This window comes from Chiloscyllium plagiosum, chromosome 5 (assembly GCF_004010195.1).
Source record: "Chiloscyllium plagiosum isolate BGI_BamShark_2017 chromosome 5, ASM401019v2, whole genome shotgun sequence".
Classification (NCBI taxonomy): Eukaryota; Metazoa; Chordata; class Chondrichthyes; order Orectolobiformes; family Hemiscylliidae; genus Chiloscyllium; species Chiloscyllium plagiosum.
This window is the reverse complement of record NC_057714.1, coordinates 36789539-36800921: the sequence shown is the minus strand read 5'-3', so window position 1 is coordinate 36800921 and position 11383 is coordinate 36789539. Positions and strand designations below refer to the sequence as shown.

The 11383-nt window shown below is 43.7% G+C and overlaps 1 protein-coding gene across 2 annotated transcripts in view; it reads right to left on the bottom strand.

Moving 5' to 3' along the window:
• Nucleotides 1-11383, bottom strand: part of LOC122549803 (thrombospondin type-1 domain-containing protein 7A-like) — a 589911-nt gene that overhangs the window by 74556 nt on the left and 503972 nt on the right. For both annotated transcript variants that reach the window (XM_043689852.1, XM_043689854.1), the window contains one exon: nt 2691-2885. In XM_043689852.1, coding sequence (XP_043545787.1) covers nt 2691-2885 — 195 coding nt within the window. The remainder of the gene's footprint in view (nt 1-2690; nt 2886-11383) is intronic.

The window sequence follows — 11383 nt, the reverse complement described above, 5'->3', positions numbered from 1 at the left end:
GACCTGCCCAGCTCCTTTTCCACCTATCCACTCCACCCTCTCCTCCCTGACCTATCACCTTCATCTCCTCCCCCACTCACCCATTGTACTCTCTGCTACTCTCTCCCCACCCCCACCCTCCCCTAGCTTATCTCTCCATGCTTCAGGCTCTCTGCCTTTATTTCTGATGAAGGGCTTTTGCCCGAAACGTCGATTTTGCCTGTCCTCGGATGCTGCCTGAATTGCTGTGCTCTTCCAGCATCACTGATCCAGAATCTGGTTTCCAGCATCTGCAGTCATTGTTTTTACCTCGATGGCCATGAAAGCCAAGCAGCGTCTCTACTTTCTGTGCAGGCTGAGAAAAGCCCACCTCCTCCACCACCCCGCAACCACCTGATGAAGGAGCAGTGCTCCATAAGGTAGTACTTCCAAATAAACCTGTTGTACTATAACCTGGTGTTGTGTGATTTTTAACTCCATTACAGACATTTCCAGCACCAGCTGCATCTGAAAGGCTAAGAGCATTGTGGAAAACCCCACACACCCCTCACTCAAACTCTTCTCCCTCCTGCCATCTCTCAGAAGATACCGGCGCATTCAGTCTCTTACAGCCAGACAGTACAACAGTTTCTTCCCCCAAGCTACCAGGTTCTTTAACACAGTACGATCAGAGTCTTGCCCATCCGAAATCCTTTGCACGACTTCAAATCGCTGTGAGAAAAATTATTTATCGCTCTTCCATTACACTGCAACTTGCATGTTTTGTACTTCTTATGCACTCTATGCTGTACACGATTGTGTAGTTTGTACTGTCCATGTAGCACCCTCGCTCCTGGAGGAACGCTGTCTCACTTTTACCGTGTCAGTTGTAATGGTAGAAATGACAATAAAAGCTACTCTACTCTACAGGACCACCACTATGATTTGGTGCTGAATGTGGTAGATTGGGTGCCAAGTAACTGAGTTATTTTTGCCCTGGATGTTGTTGATCTTTTCGAAAGTTATTGGATCTGCAGCCATTCAGGTAAGTGGAGAGGTTTCAGTCATATTCCTGACTTGTGTCTTGTAGATGATGGAGGAGAAAGTGAGGACTACAGATGCTGGAGATCAGAGCTGAAAATGTGTTGCTGGAAAAGCGCAGCAGGTCAGGCAGCATCCTGAAGAAGGGCTCATGCCCGAAACGTCGATTCTCCTGCTCCTTGGATGCTGCCTGACCTGCTGCGCTTTTCCAGCAACACATTTTCAGCTCTTGTAGATGGTGGACAGGCATTTGGGAAACAAGATGTGAGGCAGAATTTCAACCTCTGACCTTATCATATCGGCACACTACTTATGTAGTTGGTGCAGTTCAATGACATTCTGGTCTGGTCAATGATAATTCCCAGGATGTTGGTAGTGCGAATGGTATGCCATTGAATCTCAAAGGGAAATAAAGGGAGGGCAAGATTATAATGGAAATAAATGCAAGTGCTAATTCAGGAGCAGGAGAGGTAGTGATGTACCCACATTGTATGGAAGTGGTATGCCATTGAATCTCAAAGGGAAATAAAGGGAGGGCAAGATTATAATGGAAATAAATGCAAGTGCTAATTCAGGAGCATTCCTGAAGAAGGGCCTGTGCCCGAAACGTCGAATCTCCTGTTCCCTGGATGCTGCCTGACCTGCTGTGCTGTTCCAGCAATAAAGTTTCAACTTTGATCTCCAGCATCTGCAGACCTCACTTTCTCCTAATTCAGGAGCAGGAGAGGTAGTGATGTACCCACATTGTATGGAAGTGCAGAGAGTAAGAGGAGTTAGTTCTGAGAGGGTGAGGTGGACAGAAACAGTTGCATGGATATGATGCATCCAATAATGAAAGTTGAAGTGCATGAGCTGTGGTAAGATATGTATCTGTAGCAGAGTTAGTAAGTGGTGGTCTGGTGACTGTGAGATGTCAAAGACAAGATGATGGTCGCACTTAGCCTTGTAGAATTCAGAAGGTTATTGAGCTTCTTCCTGCAACACAGCACATTCCTTTTATTTTGACACACAACATTGACCATGGCTGCTCTGTCCAGATGGACAGTGTCTGGTGGTGTGGCCTTCTTTGGCACTTTGCAGGAAATTTATGGCCTTTCTCTCCACCACCCTATCCATCAGAACCTCCAATAAAACAAGGAACTAACGTCTTCCTGGGCTACGTCCTCAGTTAAAATGTTGGAATACCACAGTGGGAGGGGCAGTTCCTGGCTTGCAGTCTCTGCAGTGATGCGCATGCAAGTTTTAAACATGTTTCTCCCTGGCATGAATGCCAGAAGATCTGGGTACTGGCAAGCACACTCCCCCCAATCCCCACCTCTGGCCATTCATTTCCACAGGAAATATGGTGAAGATCTGGGTGCATGATTAATGAGATGAAGATGTAGGATTGTGTGACTCAAGTTGCTGTGAACCAAATTGGATCAACCGCCATGAATTTCACTCGACGAAACACAAACTGGAAATGGGAAAATTCTGCTCTATCAATGTATCTGCAGAATGAACTGTGAGTATGGCACCTGTCACAAATACTTACCAATCATTTGTAGCTTCACTTGGCCTTTCCGTCATAAAAACATATATAAAAGTTTGAACAATGATGAAATAGTCTCACATATGCAAATTCACTTTATATTATTGTATTGTAAGATGTATTGATTTGCTAAAGATGTTCTGTTTATTTAATTACTCACCAACAAATGTCCTCTTTCGGATCTGTACTGTACTGCAGTCACCAGTGCAGGCTGAAAATTTGGACCAGTTGGTGAAGAGGCAGTCATCCTGGCAGGGCAATTGACAGTGTTGTGTTAAAGGTGGCATTGTACCGGCCCACTTCAGGCAATTATTAATATCCACTTGACCACCATCTTGCTTGCGACATGATATTGCTAAAAACAGAATAAATTGTATTGCATAAAAGGCATGGACTGTTTAAAATTTTGGCCTGATTAGTTGAAAGCACAGAAATATTTCCAAAAGAAACTTATCATGACAGTTTAGTTTATGGAACAAGGCTGCAAAATTTCACAAGATCACAAATATAGACACGGAGATCATGCGATAGAAAGGTTAGTAATGGCTTACATCAACTCCAGCCTCCCACATTGCCTTGATCTGCTACAATTCGCCTACCATCACAATAGGTCCATGGCAGATGCCTCCTCCCTGGCCCTACACTCATCTCTGAAACATCTGTATAACAAGGACACCTACGGCAGACACCTATTGATTTTAGCTCCACCGTCAACACAACAATTCCAATAAAACTCATCGAGGAGAAAGTGAGGACTGCAGATGCTGGAGATCAGAGCTGAAAATGTGTTGCTGGAAAAGCGCAGCAGGTCAGGCAGCATCCAAGGAGCAGGAGAATCGACGTTTCCGGAATGAGCCATTCCTGAAGAAGGGCGCATGCCCAAAACGTCGATTCTCCTGCTCCTTGGATGCTGCCTGACCTGCTGCAATAAAACTCATCGCCAAACTCAAAACCTAGGACTCTGCTCCCACCCTTTGCAACTTCATCCTCAACTTCCTGACCCGCTGTACGCAATCAGTATGGACAGGTGACAACACTTGCTCCACCACAATCCTCCACACCAGTGCCCCACAAGGCTGTGTACCCATCCCCTGACTATATTCCTTATACACTCACAACTGCATGGACAAATTTAGTTCTAACTAGGATTACAAGTTTGCGATTGACACCACTGCAGTGGTCGGATCTCAAACAATAATGAGACAGAGTACAGGAAAGAGATAGACAGTTTAATGGCATGTTGTAAGGAAAACAATTTCTCCATCAGTCAGCAAAATGGGGAGCTGGTCATCAACTTCAGGAAGTGAAGTGGAGGACACGCCCCTGTCTGTATCAATGGTTCTGAGGTGGAGATGGTTGACAGCTTCAAGTTCCGAAGAGTAAATATCACCAACAATCTATCCTGCTCCATCCATGACAATGCTACAGTCATGACTGCACACCAATCCCTCTACTCCCTCTGAAGGCTAAGAAAATTCAGCATGTCCACAATGATTTGTACCATTTTTTTGCAGATGTGTCGTAGAACTGCTCTGCCCAAGACTGCAAGAAATTACAGGGAGTTGTGAACACTGCCCAGTCCATCACAAAAAATAACCTTCCTTTCAGTGACTCTATCTACACTTCCCGCTGTCTTGGGAAAACAGCCCACATAATCAAAGACCCCTCCCACCCAGGTTATACTCTTTTCCACCCTCTTCCAACAGCAGAAGGTACAAATGTTTGAAAACACATAAACACAGATTCAAGAACAACTTCTTGCACACTATTATCAGACTTATAAATGGACCTCTCATATATTAGAGTTAATATTTCTCTGCATCTTCTCTGTAGTTATATTCTGCATTCAGTTCTATTACCCTGACGTACTTACGTTAAGGTATGATTTGTCTGGTTATAATGCAATACAGTATGCTTCACTGTATCTTAATACAGGTGACAGTAACAAATCAAATCAAATCAAAGCACATCATGATGCTCATGATGTTGCCTTTCCTTCAATAAGTAGCATTCAAACTTCATACTGCCTGCTTATTTTAGTGAACATACTGCCGGATGGACTTTGATATTCAATGTTTTCACACGTTCCAAAAAGAACATCTGATAGCTGTGCTATTTGTAAGAGCAAAGAAAGCAAACTTGACGTCAAAATTTTCTAATAAGGGATACACACTTGACCTTCGGCTGCAATATCTCACCAGCTAGGATGAGTTCAGGCGGGCATTGGATCATGCTCTAAATGTGAGATTCCCTGAGGAAAGGCACAAGAATGGTACGACTTGTGGATTAATAACAGCAGGATTTATAGCAGAAGACAGGGAAGTGGGGAGAACTAAACAATTAGTTTGTGTCTGTCTTCACAGAGGAAGCTACAAGAAACCTCCCAGAAATATTAGGCAACCAGGGGATTTATGAAACTGAGGAACGGAAAAAAAAGTAACATCAATAAAGAAGTAGTACTAGAAAAATTAATTAGATTGAAGGCTGATAAATCCCCTGTACTGGAGCAGCAATACCCCGAGATTGCTGAAGGAAGTGGCAAGAGAGACAGTGGATGCTTGGTGGTTACCTTTCAACAATCTATAGATTCTGCAAAGATTCCTGCAGACTGAAAATGCAACCCCATTGTTTACGAAAAGAGGGAGAGAGTGAACTGAAAAAAAAATTCTGTAGTTTGACGTCATTTTTAGGGAAAATGTTATAATCTAATATAAAGGAAGTACTCACGAATTTATAAAAGGGAAAGCATGTTTGATTAACCTTTTGGAGTTCTGTTGAGGATTTTACTTGCAGCATAAATAAAAGAGAATGAGTAATGCGTTGTATCTGGATATTCAGAAGGCTTTTAATAATAAGATCACAGAACATAGAACATAGAACATAGAACAATACAGCCGACCAGATCCTTCGGCCCTCGATGTTGTGTCGACCTGTGAACTAATCTAAGCCCATCCCCCTACACTACCCCATCATTATCCATGTGCTTATCCAAGGATTGTTTAAATCTCCCTAATGTGTCTGAGTTAACTACATTGGCAGGCAGGGCATTCAACACCCTTACCACTTTGAGTAAAGAACCTGCCTCTGACATCTGTCATATAACTATCACCCCTCAATCTGTAGCTATGCCCCTTCGTACAAGCTGACATCATCATCCTAGGAAAAAGACTCTCACTGTCCACCCTATCTAATGCTCATCATCTTGTATGTTTCTATCAAATCCCCTCTTAGCCTTCTTCTTTCCAACGAGAACAGACCCAAGTCTCTCAACCTTTCCTCATAAGACCTTCCCTCCAGACCAGGCAACATATTGGTAAATCTCCTCTGCACCTTTTCCAATGCTTCCACATCCTTCCTGTAATGGGGCAACCAGAGCTGTACACAATATTCCAAGTGTGGCCGCACTAGCATTTTGTATACTTGCAGCATGACATTACGTCACCGGAACTCAATCCCTCTACCAATAAAACCTAACAGACCGTATGTCTTCTTAACAGCACTATCAACCTGGGTGACAACTTTTAAGGATCTATGAACATGGACTCCAAGATTCCCCAGCACATCCACACTACCAAGAATCTTTCCGTTGACCCAGTACTCTGCCTTCCTGTTATTCTTCCCAAAGTGAATCACCTCACATTTATTTGCATTGAAACTCCATTTGCCATCCCTCAGCCCAACTCCCAAGTTTATCCAAGTCCCCCTGCAACCTGCAACATTCTTCCACACTGTCCACTACTCCACCGACTCTAGTGTCATCAGCAACCTTACTAACTCATCTACCTATGCCTGTGTCTAAGTCATTTATAAAAAATGACAAACAGCAGTGGTCCCAAACAGATCCTTGTGGCACCATCACTAGTAACCGGACTCCAGGCTGAATATTGTCCATCAACCACCACTCGCTACCTTCTTACAAAAAGCCAGTTCCTAATCCAAACTGCTAAATCACCCTCAATCCCATGCCGCTGCATTTTCTTCACCAGCCAACCATATAGAACCTTATAAAATGCTTTACTGAAGTCCATGTACACCACGTCAACTGCCCTACCCTCATCCACATGCTTGGTCACCTTCCCAAAAAACTCAATGAGGTTTGTGAGACATGACCTGTTCTTGACTATCTGTCTGTCTGTCTCACGATCTGTGTCTCTCTCTCTCTCCCCCACCCCAGATCTGTCTTGAACACACAATCCCTGGCTTCAGGAACCAGTACCTTAACTGTTAGGCCACTGTGGGATCTCACATTGGAGGTTGGTAAACAAATTTAGATCGCATGATTGAGGGGAATGTACCAGTAAGAATTGAGAATTGGTTAACAAACAAAAAGCTGAAATAAATACGTCAGTCTCAGGATCTCCTCTTAACCTTCATCTCTCCAAGAAGAACATGTGATATCAAATAACAGCTTGAGGCATCAGATGCCATAAAGGCTATACCACTAACAAAATTTCAGCAATAGTCCTGAAGATTATGTTCCATAACTTGCCTGACACCTAACAAACCTTTTCCCATACAGCTACAACACTGCTATCTGCCTGATAATGTGACACATCGGTAAGGTATGTCCTCTGCATAAAAAAAAGGACAAATCCATCCTGACCAACTACCACCCCATCAATCTCCTCTCGATCATCAGTAAAGTGATACAAAGTGCTACTTACAGTGTTATCAGGCAGCATCTGCTCAGCAGTGACTGGTTCACTGATGCTCCGTTGGGTTCTTCCAGAGCCTCATTATAGCCTTAGTTCATTCTGGCCTCACTATCGTCTTGTTTTACACTTGGACAAAAGAGGAGAAAGTGAGGTCTGCAGATGCTGGAGATCAGAGCTGAAAATGTGTTGCTGGAACAGCGCAGCAGGTCAGGCAGCATCCAGGGAACAGGGGAATCGACGTTTCGGGCATAAGCCCTTCTTCAGGAATGAGGAAAGTGTGTCCAGCAGGCTAAGATAAAAGGTAGGGAGGAGGGACTTGGGGGAGGGGCGTTGGAAATGCGATAGGTGGAAAGAGGTCAAGGTGAGGGTGATAGGTCAGACTGGGGTGGAGGCGGAGAGGTCAGGAAGAAGATTACAGGTTAGGAAGGCGGTGCTGAGTTCGATGGATTTGACTGAAACAAGGTAGGGGGTGGGGAAATGAGGAAACTGGTGAAATCCGAGTTCATCCCTTGTGGTTGGAGGGTTCCTAGCCGGAAGATGAGGCGTTCTTCCTCCAACCGTCGTTTCGCTGTGGTCTGACGATGGAGGAGTCCAAAGATCTGCATATCCTTGGTGGAGTGGGAGGGGGAATTGAAATGTTGGGCCACAGGGTGGTTGGGTTGGTTGGTCCGGGTGTCCCAGAGGTGTTCTCTGAAACGCTCCGCAAGTAGGCGGCCTGTCTCCCCAATATAGGCAAGTAGGCGGCCTGTCTCCCCACCCCAGTCTGACCTATCACCCTCACCTTGATCTCTTTCCACCTATCGTATTTCCAACGTCCCTCCCCCAAGTCCCTCCTCCCTACCTTTTATCTTAGCCTGCTGGACACACTTTCCTCATTCCTGAAGAAGGGCTTATGCCCGAAACGTCGATTCCCCTGTTCCCTGGATGCTGCCTGACCTGCTGCACTGTTCCAGCAACACATTTTCAACTTGGACAAAAGAGCTGATTTCCAGAGATGAGGTGAGCGTGATTGCTTTTGACATCAAGGCTGCATTTAACCGAATGTGATATCAAGGAATGCTAGCAAAACTGAAGTAAACGCTAGCAAAATTGGGATCAAGGAAAGTTAGCAAATGGGATTACATTAACATAGGATATCTGGCCAACATGGACAAGTTGGACCGAAGGGCCTGTTTCCATGTTGTACACCTCTATGACTCAAAGAACACTCTCAACTTCCCCATTCTATTTTCATAATGGAAGTCCCTCAAGCCAGGAATCCTTTTTGTACATTGCTTCTGCACACACTGCAACATTTTTACATCTTCTCTATGTGTATTAGCCAGATCTGTACATAATACTCCAGTTGATGCATTGTAAGTATTATGTGTAAGATCAGCATAATGTCCTTGCTCTTGTATTCTATACATCTATGAATAAAGCCCCAGATTCTACCTACTCTATTAACTGATCTCTCCACCTCTCTTTCCACTTTCAGTAATCTATGCACATTTAGATATAGATCTCACCACCTTAAGTAGTGTACCTTTTTTTATTACATGTCCATACTCTTCTTACAAAAATGCATCACCTCCTGGAGTCACAGAGATGTACAGCATGGAAACAGATCCTTCGGTCCAACTAGTCCATGCAACCCAGATATCCTAAACAAATCTAGCCCTATTTGCCAGCATTTGGCCCATATTCCTCTAAACCTTCCTATTCATATATCCACCCAGATGCCTTTTAGATGTTGTAATTGTACCAGCCTCCACCACTTCCTCTGGCAGCTCATTCCATTCACATACCACCCTCTGCTTGAAAAAGCTGCCCTTACATCCCTTTTAAAACTTTCCCTTCTCACCTTAAACCTATGCCCTCTAGTTTTGGACTCTCCCACCCCAGGGAAAAGACCTTGCCTAGTTATCCTATCCATGCTCCTCATGATTTTATAAACCTCTACAAGGTCACCTCTCAGCCTCTAACGCTCCAGGGAAAATAGTTCCAGTCTATTCAGCCTCTCCCTGTAGCTCAAATCCTCCAACTCTGGCAACATCCTTGTAAATCTTTTCTGAACCTTTTCAAGTTTCACAACATCCTTCCTATAGCAGGGAGGCCAGAATTGCACACAATATTCCAACAGTGGCCTAACCAATGTCCTGTGCAGCTGCAACATGACCTCCCAACTCCTATACTCAATGCACTGACCAATAAACGCAAGCATACTAAACACCTTCTTCACTATCCTATCTCCCTGTGACTCTACTTTCAATTTTGTATCCATGTTACTACTGTTCCTTTTATTCCATGAACCATACATTTTTTCACAAGTTGTTGAGTGGCACTAAATCAAGTACTTTCAGAATGATCACACAGAATAAATCAATAGTATCATCAATACCCTCATCAACTCTTTCTGGTACTTCTTCAAAAGCTTCCAGCAACTCAACTTTCTCAGATGACTATCCCAAGTTATTATTTCTCCACCATTTAAGATAGACTGATTTGCTACTGACTGACATGACATACTGAGTTTGGTCACAAAACTAGCTGGACATTGAGGGAATGGTAACATTTGCGAATACAGTAAATCCCTGAATTTATGTGCAGACCCGGCGAAGCCACATGTGTGTAGTCAATAGTATCCGACACCACAGGGAAACCTAATATTCTGGCAAAGCTGCCTGCTTCTCTCTGAAAAATATGAAATCCATGTATCCTCCTCTCTCTGCATACTGAACGTTAAGCAGTTCCCGCATAATGGCGGATGATGTAGTGAGAGATGTTAAAGAGGCCGCTTGCTAAAACCTGGTAGGATCCACTCACAAAGAAATGAATATCCTTTACTAGCAATGATTACCTCAGCCTATTGTGAGGGTGCAGTTCGATTTATAACCAGTGGCAGATTTCATTGAGCAAGTCCTTAGAGAAGCTGAAACATTGTCCATACTGTTTCTCATCAAGGGTGATGTTGGAAAAATGCCTATTGAAGATATTGATAAGTACACTCCTCCCCTTCCTCTTCCTTCTTTGAGCAGCCTGTCTTCATCTGTGTTACCTCCATTGACCCTCTCTCTATCATGATGGAGGCCAAGGAGGCATATAAACTACTTCACCCTTGACAGAGATCACATGGTCTGAGCAGAGCACTGAATTGGAAACCATGGTTTTGAGCACATGTCTGCTACTGCCCTGTAAACATGAACCACTTTGAGTAGCAATACAAGCCTTCATGTAGTGTATTAACTCAGTAAATGCCTGTAGAAATCAAAGAGCAATTAATCTGAAAATACTCAATGATCTCTTAGAAATCTCCGATGGGAGGAACCCTGATCAAACAGGCAGTCTCACCACACACGGGGGAGGCACGGGATGCTGGTAAAATGCCAAAGGGAGGGAAGTTTAACCAATACTGGCTAATTAATTACTTGAACTCTGCCTTCCTTCAACAAGGAACAACACAATTGCCATTCCGACATAAACACCACGGCAGTTGGAGAAGTTAGGTTTCCTTCTCATGCCTTTTGCTATCATTTTAACATTCCTCCTGTCTCCTTGTCTGTCTCTAGGAACTAAGGAAATCCTAGCCACAGTTTATTGGCAGACTTGATCAGGGAGCTTAAGGTGAAGGAACCCTTAGGAAACAGTGATCATAATATGATTGAATTTACTCTGCAATTTAAGAAGGAGAAAATAGAATCAGTGGTAATGGTATCACAACTGACTGGGAGAGGAGCCTAGCAGGAAACACAATGGAACAGCAATGGCAGGGGTTTCTGGCAGTAATTTAGGAGACAAGGCAGAGATTCATCCCAAGGAAATAGTAGCATGTACAGGGAGAATGAGGTAACCATGGCTGACTAGGAAAGTCAGGGACAGCATAAAAGCAAAAGATAAAGCATAGAATGTGGCGAAGGGCAGTGAGAAACTAGTGGATTGGGAAGCTTACAAAGACCAACAGAAGGCAACAAAAAAAAATTAAGAAGGGAGAAGATTAAATATGAGGGTAAGGTCGCCAGTAATATAAAGGAAGACTGTAAGAGTTTCTTTAGATATAGAAAGGGCAAAAGAAAGGGCAAAGTGAACATTGAGCCACTGGAAATTGACACTGGAAAGATAGTAGTGAGGAACAAGGAAATGGCTGAGACACTGACTAATTACTTTGCGTTAGTCTTCATGGTGGAAGACACGAGTAATACCCCAAAAATTCAAGAGAGTG